Below are 22,106 nucleotides of genomic sequence, written 5' to 3'. Positions count from 1 at the left end.
CCCCTTTCCTTTTAGCCCTTAAACAGCTTACACATGTATCTGTTTGCTTGCTTCTCATTATTAATGTCTAGTACAAGATTTGGGTAGATGCTCTGTTCAGTTTAAGGAAATTCTCTTCCCAACCTTTTAAGAATCTGGTCCTGGTTGGGGTGGTTCATGACCTTGTTCCTTAATGTCCACCCCAGGTCTGTCCAGGATCTGGGACTCTTATACTTGCTGGACACATACTTGTTGAACATGTGGCTGAAAGCTGCAAACCAGGGCAGCATCCTAGGTGGGGACTCTTGGCCTGTAATTTCTCATTTATGAGAAATTAATTTATGTCCTTCTATGTGCCTCTGAGGAAGCCTTTTACCTTAGGAAATTATTTCTTACCCACCATGGTGAGTGGTTCTGCAAAAGTGCTAGCTGCATAGTCCAAGCATGTCAGGAAGAGGGTGAGAACAGGTTGGGTGGCAGCTCTTGAATTCTGCTCAATGAAAATATGCAAACCTAAGCAAAACCCAAGCTTCTCTACAAAGCCGGTGGCCCATCACAGTAGGAGTTCAGAAAGATGCTCACTGGGGCCTGAGGAGAAATAGCCTGTTCTTTCTAAAAGCTGGAGCAGGAGGAAGCTCTTGGAGGCGGTCTTGAGTCTGGCTAGGAAAGATATTACCAGTACCACCAAGGAAGTGGAACACACTGGGAATGCTGCAGCATGATTTACCTAAGTACACTGGCATCTGACTAGTTCTTGTCTTAACTGTCCTAGAAGCCTTCTCAACACGGAAATATTATTTTAATAGTATTTTAAATATTATTTTAATTCAGGCATCTGGCTTATCAGCAGCTTGTTTTCTGACTGGGGCATAGATTTTGGTGTTAAGGAGAAGGTACTGAGTGGCTATAACATCCTCACTGTGCTTTCCTTCTGGATAGAGAACCAGATTTTCTGCCATTGCTGACTTTAAGCCATGTGGCGTAGGATGGAGTTTCAACTTGATTGGCTTTGGGATCCACCCTTTGGATTGGTAGAGCATACTTGGAAGTGTGTCTTGGTGAGCCACGGAGGCATGAGGTTGGGTTCTATGTTTAGTCCCTTGCCCCTTCTGTTCTGTCACCGTTCCTGTGCTCTGCTTCCTGTCCCTTATGAACTTAAACACCTTTGCTCTGTTGTGCCCTCCACCATGACATTTCTGCCTTTCAAACCTTATCTTTGAATACAGTTGCCTGCTAAGTTCAGGAGGTTAGGACTCCGGCATATGAATGTGGGGGCCACAGTTAAGCCTACACAGGGACAAATGCCAGGTGGTGTCTGGGGTCCAGGGAGGTGGGGGACACAGCCAGAATATACGGTACTCCCATGCAGTGCTGTGCAGCTTCAGGCACAGTTGCCCTGCTGAGACAGATAAAACAGGCTGCTTCACTGGGGTTTGAGGGACAATGGGACAGGGTGGAGTAGGGACAGCTTTTAGGGTGGTTTCCCTGGAGAAGGTGGTGCCTGACTGCAGCTGACCCCTTGACCTCCCAAACCAACCCTGCTTCAGCTCCCTGCAGCTGGTGCCTAGGTAGTCTAGGTCCACCCATGTCAGAAGCCCCATTGGAGAAACTTCAGTGCAGCCCACCCTGTGGCCAGGCCCCTTGTGTTTTAGTTCCTCTTCTGTTGACATGTTGCATGGGTGCAGGTGAAGAAAGATGGATTAAATAAACCCAGAGAAAGAGCCTGCCCTTCTTTCAGCTTTTTGGGTTGGACTTTAAACCAACTCTTCCCTGAAGCCCACCTCCTTTTGGCTCCTCCCAGTGGCTCTCAGCATGGTGCCTGTGATATCACTCAGAACAGTGTTTCAAACTTGTGGCAGAACCTAGATTCCTCCAGTACTGGATTCCAGATCCGTAGGTTCCCAAGGCACTGCCCTCAACCCTGCTGCCCTGACCTTGACTCTAGTTCAGACTTCTGAATGAACCCCCAGGGCAATATGGGGGGAGAGTAGTCTCGCTGCTGCAAGAATGAGAAAATTTTAGGCATTCAAATACAGCAAATAAACCTGTGGTCACAAAGTCTCCCTTCCCACATATCTTTGAGATTACTTTTGAATAAAGGCCTTTTTTTTTCTTTTTGGTGAAAGATATTTTAAACCAGAGGTCAGCAATGGAACCCTTGAACTTTGTAGGTGATCTACAAGATTTTGTAGCCTCATTGGTGAGAGTTTCATTTGCTGTTGGTTTTAGTATATGTGCACCTTCCTCCAGGGCCAGCTTTCATATTTCCATGATGGCCAAAGAGGAAAATCTGTGCACCTGTCCATCAGGAACCTTAGGGGACTAAAATGTGAAGAGTTTATGTTTTCTTAGAGGAGTTTAGCAGCCAAATACAAGCCTTTGTGGAAACTGCTTTATGGTGGTAATTTTCTTTTCTCCTTGTTAATAGCCGCAGCAGCAGGGCTGATGCAAGAGGTACTTATGGAGTCACTGAACTTTATCGACTTGGGATTTTATAGCTTGGACTTTTCCCCTGAGAGAACAGTCACACCGAAAGCAGTTGCCCAGGGAGGTGTGTAGCTTTCCCTCCTTGGCCCTGGGTCCACCTCTTCCAGAGGCAGCCAAGTTTCCAAGTGTCTTTTGGTTTTTGCTTTTGCTCCCTCTTTGAAGAGTTGCCTTTACAGCCTGGTCCTGAAAGGTTTGAAAACAAATGCACCCCACCCCCTACCCCTATGACCAGAAAGAATACCAGGTACCTAGGTCTGTGTGAATGTCACATGAACAGCAGATGGATGATTAGTATAAGTATGTCCCCTGCAGTTATCTGGGACATACTCAAGAGTAAAATTTATTTGCTGCTTATCTGAAATGCAGATGTAACTGGTCACCTCTGTTCTACCCAGAGGCTCTACCAGGAGTTAATCATTAAATGTTTGCTCAGGCCCCTGAGTCAGGTGTCTGCTCTTCCCACAGTGTTGTTAATCGGGTTGGTCAAGCCTCATGTTAGGATCAAGAACAGGACTCAGGCCTCTGGCCTTGGGATCCCAGGACCCTCCTACAAAGAACTGGGCTGACGTGATCCAGCATTTCTCCCTTCTGTACTTACCCACTGCTAGACATAGTCTTGTTCCTCTACAGACCTGGCTGGTAGGGCTCTTTTGTCCTGAGGCCTGGTAGCAGATCTGTTTGTAACCATCTCCCCAAAGCCTGTGTGCCCATGCAACAGTGGTGGCTGGACCTGAAACACTGCTGCTGGCTGATTAGGGCCCATACTTTCCCTTCTTCTTTTCTTCTGAGTCCCACCAGTTCCTGTTCAGTGTGTGTCTGCTGAGTGCCCACTGTGTCCCGGGTGATGTAGGGACAGCAGAGACTTCACACAAAAGTCCTGCACTGATGAGCCTCCTGCTTCTGCTTTCACTAGATGAAGGTGGGAAAGAGGAGACACTAAGAGGCTCTGGAGGCAATGAACCGGGGTGCAGAAGATGGGGACCGTTGTACTCTTTTTAAATATTAAGACATTGGGAGCAATTTCAGTGGTTGGGAGTGGGATGCACCTGAGAGAGGCCTCCAGCACTTAGCCTCAGGAAGCTGCTTGAGGACAATGTGGGTAGGACAGGGCCAGCATGGGCTACATGAGCTCCACTGGGCACTCTGTCCCCCATTTCCTGGGTATGATGCTGGGGCTGTTCTGCAGCTGTGTGCTTTCTGGGGTGCTACAGGCTGTTGTGAAAGGCCAGTGCCTACCTTGCATGGGAAGAGCTAGCAGAGATTGGGGAATACCATATCCTTAGGGGCCACTCCCATTTCCTCCTGCTCCCTGGGAACCCAATGACAACTGCTCCTCTCAAGCTGTTGACCCCCGTCTGTGCTAAACTCCAAGTCTTCCCCTTTCTCCTGGACCCTGGTGGGATTGAAGGCAGTGTAGGCTCAGGAATTGGGGAGAGGCACTCCTAAGTGGAGCTAAAGCTGCTCTCAACCACCTCAATGCCCTCAATGTACAAGAGCCCTGGAGTAGCAAAATCCAGCACCAGGACCCTCTCATAGTCATCTCCTGTCCTTCCTGACCCTGTGAGCAATGAATGCTGGCCCTGTCCCACTGCCTTGGGCAGCAGAAAACATGTTGCCTTAGCCCCTGAGAAGGAGCTAGTCTGTGTTCACTCTTACATCTCTGCTCCCTCCAGTTCCCCTAAAGCTGGAGCCACCAGCTGGCTTGGGCTGGCCTGGAGCTGTGGTCTCAGTGTGCACGCCCATTAGACCCCCTGGGAGGGTTTTTTTTTTTTTAATTTTTTTGGTACTGGGGATTGAACTCAGGTCCTTCCGCTTTCAAGGCAGGTGGCAGAACCGCCGAGCTAAATCCCTATCCCCCACCACCACCACCGGGAGGTTTTAAAGAGCAGGATTGACACTGGGCAAGTTAAAGTAGGCCTTCTGGCCTGTTGTTGGCACTTTTTTACAAAGCTCTCCAAGAACCTACCCTGTGCAGCCAGGGTAAAAATGGGCATTTGTCAGCAGAACCCAAGATGTGGTTGGAAAGAATGGCAGTTATAGAGTATGTATAGAAGTTGAGCATCCCCAGTACAAAAGTCTGAAATCTAAAATGCTCCAAAATTCAAAACTTTTTGAGCCTCAACATGACACCATAACTGGAAAATTCTATACCTGACCTCATGGGACAGGTTACAGTTGGAATACAGGTGCACTGAAAATAGTGTATAAAGCTACCTCCAGGCTGAGTATATATGAAGCATAAACGAATTTTGTTTTAGACTGGGGTCCCATCCCCAAGATACTTCATTGAGTATGTGTAAATATTCCAAAACCCCCAAACCCTGAAATTTGAAATACTTCTGTCCCAAGCATTTCAGATAAGAGATACTTAGCATGCAATAGTGCACATTTTGCCATTTATGCATGTTAACTCACATTCAATCAGTAAATGTGTAAAGGCATGAATGAATCTGTGACTACAAGCTGCCGTGAGGCCAGGGCCTCACTGAGATGGAAAGGACAAGGACACCCAGATTCCACCTTCATCCCTGGCACTGTCATCCCTCACCAGATCTCCCACTCCTGTGGGCAGAAAGACGTTCGACTGGTGGACACTTACCTGCTCTGACATTTCAATTCAGATTTACACTGGGGTGAACTTTTTATTTAAAATTTTCCTGGTTGATTGGATGATGCCTTGCTGGAGCTGTGTGGGGACTCAGGAAGCCCCCTCAGAAGGGTTGAGGAAAAGGGGGCCCATGTCAGGAGGCACCAGCTCCCAGCCCAGGTGGGAAGGTGGCCTGTGAGCAGTGTCCAGAGTGAGATCAGCAAGGTGGAATCTCTGAACCTGTCTGTGGGACCCAAAGCGTCGCTGCAGCTGGCTTCTGCACTGTGGTTCCACATGGCAGTGCCCAGCATTGCCACACCCTGTTGATGGTCAAAATAAGCCAGAAATGCAGGTTTTTGAATGGAATATCCCGATTAGTAAGTATTTAATACCCCATGCACGCCAACAGAGGGTGTGTCAGACAAACCAGCTGTGGGTCATATGTGATTTTGATCCTCTTCCTGGGAGAGCTGGGGCCTTTTCAGTGGGAATGGAGCCCCTGACCCCAATCACTATGGGATGGTGGAGGGCAGGTGTCCCTTCTGGAGAAGTTCCTTCACCACCCCTGGTTTCTTGTTGCAGGTACTGGGGGTCTGGGAAGTCCCCCGTGAGGCTGGGTGGAGGATGGATACACACCTTGGGGTTCCTCCCAAGAGAGGCCCCACAGCAGGGTACAGTAGGAGGGACAGGCTGAGCGGGGAACCACATTCTTGGGCATTTACTATTGACCAGTAAACTCTGAATAAGGGGCCATGGGAGCCCGACTCTCTTGAGTGTCACATGCAGTTACAAGACACCAGAGCAGAGGCCACACCCCAGGTCTGGTCTGGGGTCTACGGAGCAGGTGAACTGGGGGCTGTGGTGCACCTGTATGGTGAAGAGCAGCTGCTTCCCTGGTGTCCAGAGGCAATGGGGGTGCTGGGCATACTTTTTTGCTTCTGCCCCTTTAAGAGGTGCAGCCACAGCCAAGAAGTGATGTGAGGTTGTCAGGTGGGCCTGGGGTGGCTGCAGCCTGTGGCTTTTCAAGAGACTGAAATTCACATATTCATGTGGAAACAATCACTTTTGGTATTCAGCCAAGTCCATTCCCATTTTAGGGACAAGAGTGTCAGAAACTGGCGTGGGTGCCTCTTATGCAGTCTTGGTCCACTGTGAGGTCTCTAGACGAGATAGAGACACAGTAACTGGAGTCAGGAAAGCCAGTGTGTGCCTGCACCCACACCACCTGTACTCTGTGAGCAGGTTCTGTTCATGTCCACCCTGAGGGCCATGAAGAGAAAGGAGACCCTGTAGGTTACATGCTCTGTAAACTAGGGATTGCAGTGGACACCTTGTATGCAAGGAGTGTCTGCCAGCAGTTAAAGCCACCTTCCTCCCCTACCAGACTGCTTGTGCATCTCTGGTGCATGGTGACCCATGTACAAAGAGTGTAAGTAGAATTGGTTTGGGATCATTTCTGTGTCATCCCTAAATCCCACTAGTGCAAATAATTGGCCACAGACTATCTTGCATTATAAAGAGTCTTGTTAGGTATCCTCTTCCTTGTCCTTTCCTACCTTCCTTCCATTTACACATCCATCCATCTGTTATTTTATATAAACATACATTCACTCACTTAATCATCCACTCACTCATCTACCTGTCAACCTCTCCATCCATCCATGTATCCATCTGCCCATCCGGTTATGCATCTACATGTGTACATCCATGTATACATCTACATGTTTATCTAGCATCCATTCACGAATCTACTCACCCAGTCATTTGTAATAGGGTCGGCGAGTTGGAACTATAGAGATGTGCCACACTCTGAATTAAATGGAGTCTTTTATTACCATAGCTAGCGTTCCAGAGTGGCTCTCACCTCCAAAAGCTCTGGACTAAGGAATGGCAGTGTGCAGGGTCCTTTTAAGGGGTCTTCTATTTGGGGAGGGCTCAGGGAGAGTGGGAGCACAAGCAGAGTTTCATAGGGGCAGAACTTTGCTAAGTTAGTGAGGGTTGGGGGAGTGTCACACAATTTAGTTAAAACAAAGCATCACATAGGAGGGAGTCTTCAGTTTACAAGGTAGTAAAGATAACATAGTTGAAGACTGCTCTACCGAAAGGTCACAAAGATAACATATCATTGCAGACTCGCACAGGATGTGGTGGTCTGTTATGCATTAACTAAGGGGACTCCTAAGGGGGAAGGGGAAGGCCACCACCCGGAATCACTCAAATGGAGCCAGGTACACAAATGGAGTCAGATTGGATATCACACATTAAACTCCCATCCATCCATGCCTCATCCATCTGTCCATCACCCTCCTTCCTTCCCTGACTCCATTCCTTGCCACCTTCCTCCATCATTCCCTCCTCCCTCCATCTCTCCTTCCCTCCCTCCCTTCCTCCCCTCTTTCTGTATTGGAGCAAAACTTCTTTTCCCTACCACCCTTCCAGGTTCTCTGCCTGGGACTTCTGAATTGGCCTGACAAAAGGTCCACAGAAGAAAGTTGTGCACATCATGGGAGAAGCCTTGGTGCGGAATGACTCAAAGGGACAGTTAGAACTTAGGCTTAACTAGGTAGAATCTCAGCAAAGCAATGATGAATTTTACAGAAACACAAGACAAAGGGAAGGACTTGAGTTAATTGATCAAATTGTGGGATGGTGAATGTGTGGGAAAGGGATGGTGGATAGACTGTTAGTACAGTCTGTTATATGGATCCTCTGGTGTGTCCGCAGGCTGGTAAATGTCAAAGTTGACTCTAGAGATGAACTTTTGTTCTCCCTGGTAGAGAGGGGAAGGGGACACCCTTGTTGCTTTATGTTCCACTTTTAGTCAAATGGGGGAGGGCGGAGCACTTTTATTGTATCTACTTCTCCATTGCCTGCAGCTCAAAAATGGTCCTTATGCCAAAGTGGCATGTTTTGGGGTGGTGTCCAACCCAGAGAAAGAAAATCATAGAGAATAATACAGAAAACATCCGTGTCTCTAGTTTTATCAGAGTTTGATATTTTGTCATCTTTGCTTGGGCTGCTGGAAGTATATGGCTCCCTGCACCAGGGTTTCCTTACCCCACCCAAGAGAAGCATCCTCTGACTTTAAAGCTCATCTTTGCCATCGAACACTTCCCACTGCCAGGCTAGATGAGCACATCCATGTACAGCCTGAGGGATTGTGTTACATCTAGAAATGAGAGTAGGTGGTCCACCTTATTCTGCAATTGCTTCCCTTCTGCTTAGGGTCACCTGTGTGTGGTTCAGGCTCGTTGTTGCCATGGCTGTGGAGTCCATGGGCAGGAGAGACCACAGCTCGGTCAGACAGCTCCCGAGTGACCTGGATGACCTTATGTCCCCACCTGCCCAGGAGAGCTGGCTTTTGACATCTTTCCTTGTGCATGTGGCTTTGACCTTCTTTACAGAATCGATGTAGAGGTGGAATTGCTGGCCCAGCATGGTGCCTCCCTCCCCAAGTCCTCAGCAGCCCTGGTACAATCCAGCATTTATTTACCTCTTTCTGGACCCCTGCCCCCAGGGATGGAAGGTGTCACAGTTGTGGTTGGCAAACACTGAATGACCTGCTCCCAGGGGTCTGTTGTCGTCTTTCTCAGTACTTGCTGAAAGTCCTGGTCCAGAGTGGCTATCTGCAGCCTGGCCTGAGTGGAGAGATTTCACTGTACTTGACTGTGAGGAAGGGGCCCTCCCAGCTGCCACAACCTCTTGGGAACCCCCAAGCCTCCAGCTTTAGCTTGCTCATGGCCTGGGTTTCTGCTGCACTGCCAGTCCCGGCGATTACCACCTTTCTGAGGCCGGCCCAGTCTTTCTGTTCTATTTTTACTGGCCCCTTTGTGTTTGAAGCAGGGTGTTATTATAGTGAGCTCTCGCTGCCACTCTGACCTGATGCCTGCATTTCTTCCTCTCCTACAGTTCTGTCCTCAAAGGAAAAACAAAGGTAGCCATTTCTCTTACATGGGAAGTTTCATCCTGCTGGGGCCCTTTGGTGAATCCTTGTCAGCTAGAGCTCCTTTAATGCTGGGGTTCACACATTTGGGCCAGAGCTCCTGGGGCCTCCCTGGTTCTGGCTGCTGCACCTCTGCTCAGGTTTGGGGGGAGAAGAGGGAGGTGCTGAATTCTTGCCACTTTAGGAACTAGTACGTGAATTCACATGGGCAGTCCTTGGCCTCTGATCATGCCAATATGCAGGGATGGAGCCCAATCTCCACAAGGGCCAGTCTCTGGGAGCCCCTGGCCTCCCTCTAATTTTCATGTTTCCCATTTCTGATTTTCTTTCTCTCCTTCCCCCCATAGAGACCTGGCCACCATGCCACGTAGCCCGACGTCCAGTGAGGATGAGATGGCCCAGAGCTTCTCTGACTACTCCATGGGCTCTGAGTCTGACAGTTCCAAGGAAGAGACCATCTACGACACCATCCGGGCCACAGCAGAGAAGCCAGGTGGTGTGAGGATGGAAGAGAGCCAGGGTGACACACTGGTGATCCGTGTGGTCATCCAGGACCTGCAGCAGACGGTGAGCTCCTCTGAAGGGTTGTACTATGCTCCATGTCTTTTGCCCTTTTGTCTGTGTCTGGGAGGTGCTGACCATGGCTTGAATATCAGAGATATATACTTCCAGTTCACCCTGGACTTTCAGGACAAAAGACTGTGGACTGGTGATACTTGTTTGCTATAGAGTCCTGCCCCAGCGTCGGCTCCTCTGGGGTCCTTTCCTCAGGCTGTTTCAGTCTACAGCATTTACTGAGCACTTATTTAATCCATTGTGTGTTGCTGTAATGAAATACCTGAGGTGGGATGCTCTGTGAAGAAAAGAAGTTTGTTTTGGCTCTCAGTTCTGGAGGTCCAAGGTCCAGTGTCTCATCTGGTGATGCCTCCTTGCTGGCAGAGTAGGTGGTACAGGGCATCATAATGGCAAAAACAGGGAGCATGAATGTGTGTCTGTCTGGTCTTTCCCTCTTCTGATTAAGCCACCAGGATCCAACTCTGGGGCTCCATCCTGGTGACCTTATCTAACCCTGATCACCTCCCAAAGGTCCCAACTCCAGTCATCATAATCAATTAAGTTTCTGTTCTCTTAACCCCTCAACACGGGGATTGGATTTCAACCCAGGAAGCCTTGGGAGCACTCACCATGTCCAAGCCATTGCAAGCACCTGCACTGTCCCAGGCCTGAGGGTAGACTTGGGGATGGAGACCCCAGGAACAGTTCAGTCTCACGGGAGAATCTGGGGGCAGGTGTGTTAACAACTGGCCTCTAGGGCCCACTGGGGACAGGTGTCCACTGGTGCTCCCTCTCCCCCTTCTGATACTCAGCCTGTGTGCATCCTAGCATCCTCAGCTGTCCCACTTCTTAGGGTGTGGGACACTGAGGCAGGGTCTCCCTTCCCTGGGCTGCCCCTGGCCAGTGCCCAGTTGTGCCCCAGCCCCAGGTCCAGCATGCTTCCTGTGCCACTGCTTGTCCACACTGGCAGTCCTTGGCACCTGTTGCTGTGGTGCACTTCCTGGTTGGTTCCTGCGCCTTTGTGGGTGGCTTTGCCTCCCTCAAAGGGCAACCCCTGGTGCTTATGTTGGGCAGAGGTGCGTTGTCATGGTAGATGGCATGGATGTGGCAGTGAGATAGGTTTCCTAAGGAACATCCTATGTGCTGGGTGTTCCTTTGTTGTTCTTGCCTCTCTCCTTCCTCCTTCTGCAAGTCAGGCAGAGGAAACTGGAACTGTGTGAAGCAGAGATAAGCATTTCCCAAGCTGACCTTTCCCATCTCCTGGGAGAGGCTCAATTCACAGGAGGTGCTCAGCATATATTTGTTGGCTTTGCTGGTCTGGGGTGTTGATATTGGATCTTGCCTAAGGGCACTGACATGAGGGTGTATGTATCCTGATACTTTCTTTTTTTTTTTTTTGGTACCGGGGATCGAACTCGAGTCCTTGCGCTTGCGCAGCAGGCAGCCAAAACCACTGAGCTAAATCCCCGGCTATCCTGATACTTTCTAACATTCACTCGGCAACTGTGAGCATCTGGGACAAGCCAGAAGCTGTCTTAGACATGGGGGTGGGAAGCCACAGAGGGTGACAGGATAGTTTCCTGGGTTAGTAGAGGTGGTGGGGAGAGTATTATGGGGTGGTGCGGGCCAGAGGGTGATGGGAGTATGGTGGGGGCAGCGGTGTCCGTGGGTAGCCAAGGTACCCAGTTCTCCAATGCAGGATGTATTGAAAGCCCCCCTTAGAGATAAAGGAGCAGGAATGGGAGCTGTGGGGAATTAGGAGATGATCTGAGATCTGGGTGGAATTCTGGAACTGTGCATGGGTCCTCATCCACACCTGTCAGAAAGGTGAGGGAAAAAGAGAGAACTCAAGAAGCATGTCAGTTCCTCACCTTCCCTGGGCTTTCCCAGGAGCTGCATCTGGCTGCAGAGGGGGGCTAGAGGTAAGGGCCAGCGCTGAGCCCAAAAAGACACCCAGGAAGATTTGGTGAGCCAGTCAGTAGCTGGCTGTGTATGCACCCTCACGTGCACATGTGCACATCCTTCCCTTCGCATCTCCTTATTCCTGTGGGTACAGGACTCTTCGCACAGAGCCACTGTGTGCCCCACTTGATGTCCGACTTGTCCCGGGACCCTGGATTCACCTGGTTAGTCTCTACTCCAGGAGTAAATGCCTGTCACCACCTTTTACAGTAACCTAATCTATTTCCACTTTCATGTTTTGTTTTGCCCTTTAAAATAGATGGGATTAATTGCTGAGTGTTTTTAAGAAGAGTTCCTGAGGATGGTTCCTGAGAACCTCCCTGAAAGTACAGTTGACCTGTGTTATTCACAACACTTGTATTCTGTAAAGTACTTTGTGTGCCATAAAGATAGTGTGTTTAATGTAGTGTTTACCCACTAATCTTGAACTTGAGGCCAACAATGCTGTAACTTCTGCTTACATGAGGCTTCTCCAATAGGCACATCACAGCCACGCCTGGCTTAGGAGGACCTCACACTTTAGCACTGTGCTAGAGGGCCATTTTAAATGTCAAAGTCTCCAACACAAAGCACACACACACACAAATGTGAGCAATGTCGCGCTAAATGGACCACAAGAAGGACATTCGCTTACAGTATGAAAGCAGAAGCAAGGCAAGGGGTCAACTCATCTGACCTCGTGTGGGGTCCTCTGCATCGGGCAACTCCTATGTGTTGCTACTTTTCGCTTGTCTGTAAATAATCACCAAAGCACCAGAAGTATCAACTGTGAGGTTACTAGTGAATTTCCTTGGGTAGGCACATCCCCGTATACAGAACTCACAAGTAACAAGGACTGACTGTTTTGAAAATGTTTCCTTGTTGTCTCTGGCTCAGATGCTCTTTTTCTCTGTATTGTACTTTTTCATCACAAGCCTCCCCTGCATTTGTGGAGGTGTTGTCTGTTCGCCCTGAGTTTTGCTTTAGAGAGAGCCGATTTTCCATTCTTTTCCATCTTGTAGATACCCCCACCCTCTCTCTTTTCTTGCCTAGATGTCTAAAGAATTGGCTTCAGTTGCTAGACAAGTGTTTATTGTTAGTCATTCTTGGTTTTTCCTGGAGAACCTTGTGACCTGCAGATTCTGTTTTACCCTCCCTTTAAGGATGTTTTCTTGTATTCCATAACTTTTCTGGGTTGTGGGTCAGGCTCTTCTCTGTATCAAGGGTGGTAAGTAACCTTATGCTGGATTTTCCTTCCCTATATCTGTCTCTCACTGCCTCCATTGCTGGACATTTTCTTGTGTGTTTGTACAATATCCCAGAGTCTTCACATACTGCATGCTCAGTTGGATCAACTCAGTTCCTTGCAATTTTTAATCTATTGTAGTCATGTTATTCTGACTTTCTATTTGTTTTCATACCCGTGTGCTCTCTTTTTGAAAATTACTCTTTCAAGTTGTTTATTTGTTTTATGTCTTATTGTTTTACTCCCTGGCATAAAGCTCTCTTGGAGACTTTTCTTCCTTTAATTGGAATGTATTTTCACCCAGATCAGAGGCTTGTCTGATCCTCCACATGCTCTTTCTTCCTTATTTATTGCTTTTCTTGTACTGTGCTTGCATTATTATCCACGCCATCTCTCTCTATCCTGTTCAGTTGAGTGGCAGCAGTGTGATCCTTTTCTGAGAACACACACATGAGTCTTCCTGGCCTCCTTTGTAAAGCTAGACATGTCTGTCTATCTGGCTGCCTAGCTTTTCAGATGAAAAGCTGCAGGGGTCATGTATTAGCTTTGCAGTCACCAAGACACAATACCTGATGTCCACAGCTGAAAGGAGGATAGGTTTGATTTGGCACATGGTATAAATGGATTCAGTCCATGGTCAACTGATTCTATGGAACAAACATCAGGGTTAAAGACATGGTGAAGCAAAGCTGCTTAGTTCCTGATGGCCAGGAAGCAGAACAAATATCACAGGGAAGGAGCCAGGGACTAGATACAGCAGTCAAGGTTGCACCTCCCTGAGCCACCCAGACATACCCAGAAGTGTGCTTTGCTAATCCCCTGGGAGCTTCTTAATCCAATTGAGTTGACATATCAGGATTAAGGGTCACAGGTGTGTGTGTGTCTGTGTGTGTCTGTGTGTCTGTGTGGGCGAGTGAGTCTTTCTGAAAGGCAAAGGCCCCTTTTTCTTCTGAGATTTTCTTAACTGCTCAGCACCAGGACCCCTAGGTGGGCACTATGTCTCATCCTCATCCTCTTCCATCATCATCAAGCAATGATTCCCCAGCCCTTGGAGCATTTGCTACTCGGTAAGCAGCCCTGCCAGGAGAGTCTCTGCAGACAGCTGGCCCACTCACCCCCTCACAACTCCTTAGATCTTGCCTAGCCAAGCAGGAGGTGACGAGGGCCTCAGAGAGGATGAGGGGGGCGCATTCCCCACCAGGCTTTCATCTATGTGGCTGTCTGAAGATGGCATTTCTGGCATCGAGTGGTGCCATATCTTGCTCTGGATACTTTTTTGGGGGACTTCTATGTTTTGGGCCACATGGTCTGAACTTCTTGGCCCCTGGATGCTGCATTTCTCAGTGACTGCCTCTCAAGGGTGGAGACTCCTGCATCCCATCACTGTAAATCATCCTCATGTTGCAGGCCCAGCTGCCTCTGATTTCCTGTCTCTGGTATTGTTTATTGATAAGAGAGTGTGGGACAGGGGAGTAGGAAATCCTGTGGGGAGGGATGGCTACTCCAACTGAGACACAACACATAGCCCTGTAGTGTATCAATCCTAACACATCAAGACCCTGTGGACTTGATCTATGCAGGGGAATCCAGCACTTTGTAATTGTCCTCAGAGTACTTTTATAACTTCTTCAAGGGTTACCACATGCCGTACACTGTGTTAGGTCTTGATGTGTATTGTGTGGTGTAACCCTTGTTGCAGCCTTGAGTTAGGCAGTGTTTTCAAGCATCTCTTTTGAATTACAACACACCTATCACAAGGACCAGCGTCTTCACTGCCCAAGTATAACACAGCATGTAACCATAGCTAGATGAGGAGAAGACATTGCCCACCCCTGCCCCTGCAATCTGTGGAGAGGTTTATAATTAAAACTAGTTTGCAGATGGGGACATGGAAGATCAGACTCCAGAGCCAGTGAGAAACAGAGCAAATGGCTTGGGGACACTAAATCTTGGGCCTGGAAACCTGCCGGACAGGGACCTAGGATGCTGGCGTTCACTGTGCCCTGTGCCTTCTTGGTACCCAGGCCTGATTGGCACCTGTGGATGGTACTTACCATAGAAAGGTGGCCAGTGGGCAGCCTGTGTAAGAAGCAGCAGGGGGTGAAAGAGCTGGGATGTGTGCTTGGGGCGAAGTGCTGAGAGCCTCAGGGCCATCTGTCAGATGGGGACAAATGCTATCATATGAAGTGATCCAGCCCAGAAAGGTCAGTTATTGTTACTCTGAAAATCTGAAATTCAAAATGCTGCAAAATCCTAAACTTTTTGAGCACAAACATAACAGCAAGTGGAAAATTCACACTGAAAGTTCATTTCATGCAAAAATTAAGAAAAATGTGTAAAATTACCTTCAGGCTGTATGTGTAAAGATACATATATAAGAAATAATAAAATTTGATATTCAGACTACGGACCTATCCCAAAGATACTTCATTATGGACGTGCAAATATTGCAAAGTGTGAAACTGGAAATACTTCTGTGTTTTGGGGTAAGGGACACTCCCCCTCACATGCTGAGCACCACAAACCTTTCATTGTGACCGTTCTCCATGGAGCAGCCACCATGCTATCCCTCTTGGAAGGCGCTTGTCACTTACTGAAGGCGATAAAGACCCTTTATCATCCACTGTTGAGATGCTCCATCACCAGGACGAGGGGACCAGAGACTGGGGGAGGGTCACAAAGTTGTTGGCGTGAGGGGTAGCACCTATAGCTTGGGGAAGTCACTGTGCTGCTATCCAGGAAGCTAGAGTTTTGTGTTCCCATCTGCTTTGGCCCCTTTCCAGCAGGGTCACCTTTACCAGGACACAAACAGGTGGGGCAGCATCTGGAGTGACCACCATGACTCCTACTCCCAACCTCGAGGTACAGTGATGCTTCGTGAAGCGGGAGCCTCAAATGGGGTCTGTCTCCACTTTCAGAAGCATAATCATTTCTGGAATCTTCTGAAGACCACTTCTCTTCACTTTGTTCAAGACAGACAAAGCCCCTAGATGCTGAGACCACAAATCCCATGGGCACGAGCTCTCTACAACAGAGTGGACATTGTTCCACATGCTGTCCCTTGTGGATTGAGTCATCTGTGTCTGGCTGGGGACCTGGGACAGTTCTGGAATTCTGCCTGGAGGAGCGAAGGGGAGCTACAAGCGAATTTGTCCTTGAGGTCCCAATGTCCACCCAATGATGACAGTGCCAAGAGAAGCTGCCAGGGCTGCCCCTCCACTCCCAGGCATGGACCCTTTCCCCAGGATGGTGTGGACTCTGCCCCTTGTTGAGTTTACAGGCTCATGCCTCTGGTAGGACTGAAGCTTTAAACCTTTGAACAAAAGCCTCAGGCAGTGCTGACAAAATTCCAGGTGCATGCAGAGGCCCAGCAGGGCCAGGCAGGTGGGTTTAGAGGGCACGTGGGGGCTGGCATGGGCTCTGGACCTGTGAAGAGAGTTTCACTGGGTCATTCCAACAGTGTACTGTAGTGAAATGCTGGCACTGGCCATTCAGGTTGGACTTTTAAAAAAAGGTAGCATCTGCCAAAATCAATACCAACCAAAGCAGGTTCTTCTGTTATTGATATTTTTGGAGGAGGGTGAACAAGGAAGTGGGAACAAAGCTGATGATGGGGCAGAGAGTCAAGGCAGCTCAGATTTAATCCACTCTGAATGGCATGTTGCAGGGCGATTGGGGGAGGAAGCACCATGGGGCTGAGATGGGCTTCTGAGGCGGGGTTCCTTGAGCATCTCCAGCACCAGCCTTTCTGTGCCCCCACCCCCAGTGTTGCACCAGCAGCTGTGTCCTCACAAGACCTGAGCATCTCAGCGAAGGCGCCAGGGCCTGCCCACCTCCTGGCAGGTGCTTCAGGAAAACGAGGGTTTCCCTTTTGCTCTAATCAGTGCTTCCATTTATTAAATAAATACATCTACGAGGCACATATTTCATTTAGCAGAAAGCTTTTAAGCTGTTAGCCTGACCCCCTCAAAGACAATTTATTGCTATTCTTCCACGCTCCTCTCTCTTTGACACTCTGTCTCAAATTCCTCCCCAAAGCAGCAGCCCCAGGTGTGCCAGGCCTGGAGGGCTCTGCCTCTCCCTCCTGCTGTCCTTGCCTCCCTCTGGCCCTCATCAGCTATGAGATGTCTCTCAATCTGCTACCTGTTTCCACATGGACTATCCTATACACCTGACTGCAAAGTGACCTTGACCTTCTGTTTGACATTGAGGATCACACTGGAGCAAACTGCTGTACTCTCTCTCTCTACTTCTCAACTCCTCTTATTTAGATCACAAGCACCTTATCATCCTGTTTGCCTTTTGTGTCTGAGGCTCCCTGTGCTTTTGAGAATTAGGAGGGCACTGTCTGTCTGGGTGGTTGTAGAGCCATGTCCCCATTTTAGGGGCTGAGAATAAGGTCTGACTACTGCCCCTCATTCTGCAGGACTAGGAGGTGGCTACTGGAATGGGTCAGGCAGGAAGGCTCTGTACAGATGGAAGGTGAAGCAAGAGGATTGCAAGTTTGTGATCAGCCTAGAGAACTCAGCAAAATCCTATTAAATCCTATCTCCAGAAAAATTTTTTTTAAAGGGCCAGGATGGAGCTCAGTGTGAAGACCTTGGGTTCATTCGTAGCCCCTCAAACAGCAACAACAACAACAACAAACCAAAAAACAAACCAAAGAGGTTTATTGAGTTATAATTTATAACTCGTAGAAGTTGCTTATTTTGAGCATGTAATTAGATGATTTCTAATAACTTTGCGGAATTGTGCAACCATCGCCACAGCCGGGTTTGAGGATTTCCACCACTTCCCAAGGACCTCTTGTGCCAATTTACAGGGAATCCTCCTTCCCACCTCCGGCCCTATGACCATTCGTCTCTTTTCTATCTCTGGATTTGCCTGTTCGAGATACTGCACAGAAACTACCACACAATATGTGACCTTCTGTGACTCAGCTCTTTTGCATTGTGACACCTATTAGAATTTATTCCTTTTGGTTTTCAAGCAGTATCTCACTCTGGGCAGTCCATTTCCTTCAGCTTTTCCAGGTGATAGCTGAATGCGTTGTTTCTCCTTTGGGCCATGAGGACCTTCTTTATAGAGCCAGAATGTAGGGTCACTGTGAACTTCCATCTCCCCCGGTCCCCTAGCTTACCCATGTCCACCTCTCTTTGTTTTGCCTCCTAAATCCCTACTGAATCTGCATCACTCCCTTTCTTTTTTTTTTTTTCTCTTAAATTCTTTTATTGGTCCATTTTAGGTAAACAATCCATTTATGTTCGTCATTGGGTGCTTGTACCTTTACATGATGTACCTTGGTTCTTATTTTTTCCCCACTCTTCTGTCCTCCCTTCAACCCCTCCACCCCTTCACCGCTCCCTAATTGTAAAGGCTTTGTTTCTATTTTTTGCTTTTCTCATATTTTTTCCTTTCCCTTCTTTCCTTTCCCTTACCTCTCCCACTTCCCCTACCCCTTTGGACCTTTTCTTCCTACTTCACATTATCAGTTATTCATTCTAATCCTTATTTACATTTTCAGTTTCTCATACCAGAGAAACTATTTGGTATTTATACGTGTGTCCTATTTAAGTTTAAGTTAAGATTATGTCCTCAATGTGCATCCATTTAGCTATAAATGTCTCTAATTTCTCATTCTTTATGGCTCAGCAGTACTCCATTTTATTTTTTAAAAAACCATATTTTATCCAGTCTCCGGTTGATGGGCACTTGGGCTGTTTCCAAGCTTGAGCTGTTACAAACTGTATCACTCCCTTTCTTTATCACCACCTCACCCACCCCTGTCCCCAGCATCTTTCTCTCTGCCACCATAATGGCTTCCAGCCAGATCTTTGCTGAAAAGTTTTTCACACATCCCCATGGTGATTGTTTTCCACGTAATCACAGTGGCTGATGCACTGTATACAGCCCTCCCATGGCTTCTTAGGACTTTAGGATGAAGATGGACTCTTCCACCAACCTGGGCAGATCCTCTGCCAGACTTTGGTGGTGCCTTTTCCACTCCACTATCTTTTTCTCTTCAGTTGTGATTTCACAGTGGAGTGCTCAGGGAGCTGCTTAATCAGGGCTCCTCCCCAGAAGGGGCCCATGTGTGTTTTGCTTACCCCAGCAGCTGGGACAGCAGAATGACCACTAGATACCTGTTGAGAGAATTGAGCCACTGAGGCCTTCCCTTGCTGGCTGAGCTACATCTGCATCTGAGCTGAGCTCTGGATGGTGGCAGGTTTGTTCAGTGAAGATGTTTGCCCAGAAACTTCCAGGCACAGGTGGATGTGAGCTTGGTGCTTTGAGCCCACAGAGGAGGCTGGGTGCTGCCGCCTGGAGTGTGGTGCCTGTGGCCGAGCAAAAAGGCAGGTGTAGAGGTGTGCAAAGCCACAGCCACGCTTGTGATGCTGGTTGTTGAGCAAAGGTTTAGCATAGCACATGTGACCTCCTTGGGTTCTGAAAAGGTGGGCTTGGCTTCTCGGCAGAGAGGAGGGAAAGAAGGAGAGGCCAGTAGGGGGCTCCAGCAGGACAAGTCCTGATGACGGAGTCAGTGAGGTCCCTGTGTGAAGCTCTTGCTGGAGAATGTTCTGGGTGCAGGATCCTTAACTGGGACTTGAATCAACAGGTTTTAAATAGGATATCCCCATCTTTGCAGTGGGTCTGCACGGGGCCAAAATAAGTTTTCATTCTTTTTAAAATATCGGTCTAATTCATGGGCCATCTAATTTGCCCACAGAAGATGCTGAATTCAATGGATTTTAGTGAATTCCCACATAATTGGGCTCATCACCCCTATCAATTTAAAGAGCTCTCTGCACCCCCAGAGGGAAACCTACACTGCAACAATCAGTCTCTGTCTCTTCCCCCAACTTCTGGTAACCCAGAGCCGTCTGAGTGTGGCTTCTCCTGTTCTGGATGTAGGGTAAGTGGAGTCACGGGGCATGTAGACTGAGAGGAGAGCATGCTCTTAGAGATCTGCCTCTCATGTTGGAGACAAGCCTGTCAATTTTTGTCTGTGCCTAAGACCAGTGCTCACCCCTGACTTCTAAGATATTGTTACAAAAGAGTCTCCCATGTCATCTATAGCTGGGTCAGTTGCAGAGATGTTAAAACTCTGGTGTCAAAAATTGTGTCTGACCTGTAGCTGTGCTGCTGCATTCAGATGTTCTTGTCACAGAATGGACTTTCTTGTCCATCTGCTCATTTGCCAGCCAAAGGAAAATCCATTTTGAACTGAAAACTTAATTAAAAATTACTCTTATGTGACCTCGATTGAGCTAGTTTTCTGCCTTGAAAGAAAAAGCCATCAAACAAGATGACAGTGTTGACAGCCTTCCTTTAGACACTTGGGAGTCTGAGGACTGTGGCCCAGGACCACCCCGTGGACCAGAGAGACCCCAGGAGGCTGAGGACTGCCTCAGATCTTCAAAAGCAGTTCTGGTTTTGTTTTTTAATTTAAATTAAAAATGCAGGAAAGTGTCAAAACAGTATCATAAATATCAGTGTGTCTGTTATACAGACTTGGCATTTGTGAGCTTTTGTCACTTTTTATAGGAGTAAAACATTACTGATAAAGTCACAGCTGTGCTCATTCTCATTTGCAGTCCCCTTCCCTCAGACGTAAACATTGTCATGAATTCATTGAGAGTACCTCTTATCGTTTTTATTAGTGCATGTTTGCAGTACATGGTTACATTTATCATGGCAGGTTTGTACATGTACATATCATATCTTAATTCTTTTTTGTCCCCTTTCCCTATTCCCTATCCCTCCAACTCTTACTCCACTTCCCATTCACAGAAGCTGTTTTCATTTTTTTCTTCATCAGCCCCTTTCCTTCCCTCCCCCTCCGTCCTTCTCTTGTTCTCTTCCCATGAGAAAAAGGTCTCCCTACTTCCTAATATCTTTTTATTTATTTTTTACTCTTATGACTTTTATTTAGCATTGCATTTGAGATTCTAGCAAACACAGTTGGGCAAGAAAAGAGATAAAGGCATCTAGACTGAGAAGAAAAAGTAAAACTGTCTTTGTTCAGGGACACTATGACAATGTAGAAGACCTAATAGAACCTATTTAAAAAAGCAAGTAGAACTAATAAGCATCAAAAATTTTAAATATCTAGATATAAAACTTTACGTGCTGAAAACTATAAAACATTACTGAGGGAAATTAAAGAAGACTTTAGTAGACAAGATTTTCTTGTTTATGATTGGGGAGATTCAAAATTATTAAGATATCAGTCCTCTTTAAAGTGATTTTTTTATATATAGATTCATTACAGTTCTAAATAAAATCCATGCTAACTTTAAAAAAATAGAAATTAACAGATTGATTCTAAAATCCATTTGGAAATGCAGAGGATCTAGAACTACTTTGAAAAAGCAGCATCCTTATTTCTAATAGTCCCAAACTGAAAGCAACTCAAAATGTTTTTCAAACAAACTGTGACTATATCAGAATCCTACTTATTCTGTTATATAACAGAATACCACTTAACATAAAATGAACAAACCATGATGCTGGGACATGGATGAATCACATGCATTATGCCAAGTTAAGCAAGTGAGTCTCAATAGGCTGCGTGTTGCTTGCTTCTGTTTATGTAACACTCTGAAAAAGAGGGAAAGGAAAAACTATGAGAAAAGAAAAAAAAAATGGAAATGAAATCTATGTAAATAGGGAAGGGTAGAGGGGGTGAAGGGCACACAGGTAATGGCGAAAAAAATAAGATCCTAATATCTTTTCATTTTGCTCTTTATTTGTACTTCGGTTTCTCATATAAGAGAAACTATGGGATATTTAAACTTATGTGTCTGATTTATTTCACTCAATATTATGGTTTTGAGGTACTTCTTTTTATATGTATTAGTTACTATATGACATTGTATTGTTGGATTAAAAAAAATACCATACTGGGCATGCCACTTACAATTTGGCCTTTTTCACTTAGCATCATATTTTTGAGATTTGTCTTTATTGATGTTATCTACTCATCCTTCATCCGTCCATCATTCACCTCCCCACCAACCCATCTCTCTCATTTTCTTTACACCCATCCATTTGTCCATCTATCTATCCATCCTCCATATATCCACCCATCCATCAAACTGTCCATCTCTCCATCTATTCATCCACTCATCTACCCATCCATTCAGATAGCCATCTAAACATCAATCCATCTGTACATTCACTATTTTGCTTTACAGAAATATATGGTTAGGATCTTTGGTCTTTACTTTGAGTGACCCAGGTGTTTCCTTTGTTGTATGCACTCAGATCACCTTTGGGAGGAAGGGAAGGCATGAGATCTGTGTTTTCTTTGTGGTTTCATTAATTGGTTGCTAAAGCCAAAGAGAGCTCCCTTCTCACTCCCACTCTTC

At 47.1% G+C, this 22,106-nt stretch overlaps 1 protein-coding gene across 14 annotated transcripts in view; it reads left to right on the top strand.

Annotated features, from left to right (window-relative positions):
* Positions 1-22,106, top strand: part of Shank2 (SH3 and multiple ankyrin repeat domains 2) — a 534,108-nt gene that overhangs the window by 77,111 nt on the left and 434,891 nt on the right. For all 14 annotated transcript variants that reach the window (XM_087205461.1, XM_087205469.1, XM_087205467.1 and 11 more), the window contains one exon: positions 9,344-9,563. In XM_087205461.1, coding sequence (XP_087061587.1) covers positions 9,357-9,563 — 207 coding nt within the window. In that variant the 5' untranslated portion in view covers positions 9,344-9,356. The remainder of the gene's footprint in view (positions 1-9,343; positions 9,564-22,106) is intronic.

This window comes from Heterocephalus glaber, unplaced genomic scaffold, assembly GCF_053883595.1.
Source record: "Heterocephalus glaber isolate CG9 unplaced genomic scaffold, H.glaber_assembly_v1.0 deba00000594, whole genome shotgun sequence".
Classification (NCBI taxonomy): Eukaryota; Metazoa; Chordata; class Mammalia; order Rodentia; family Bathyergidae; genus Heterocephalus; species Heterocephalus glaber.
The sequence above is the reverse complement of the archived record's forward strand: the minus strand, read 5'-3'. Positions and strand labels throughout refer to the sequence as shown.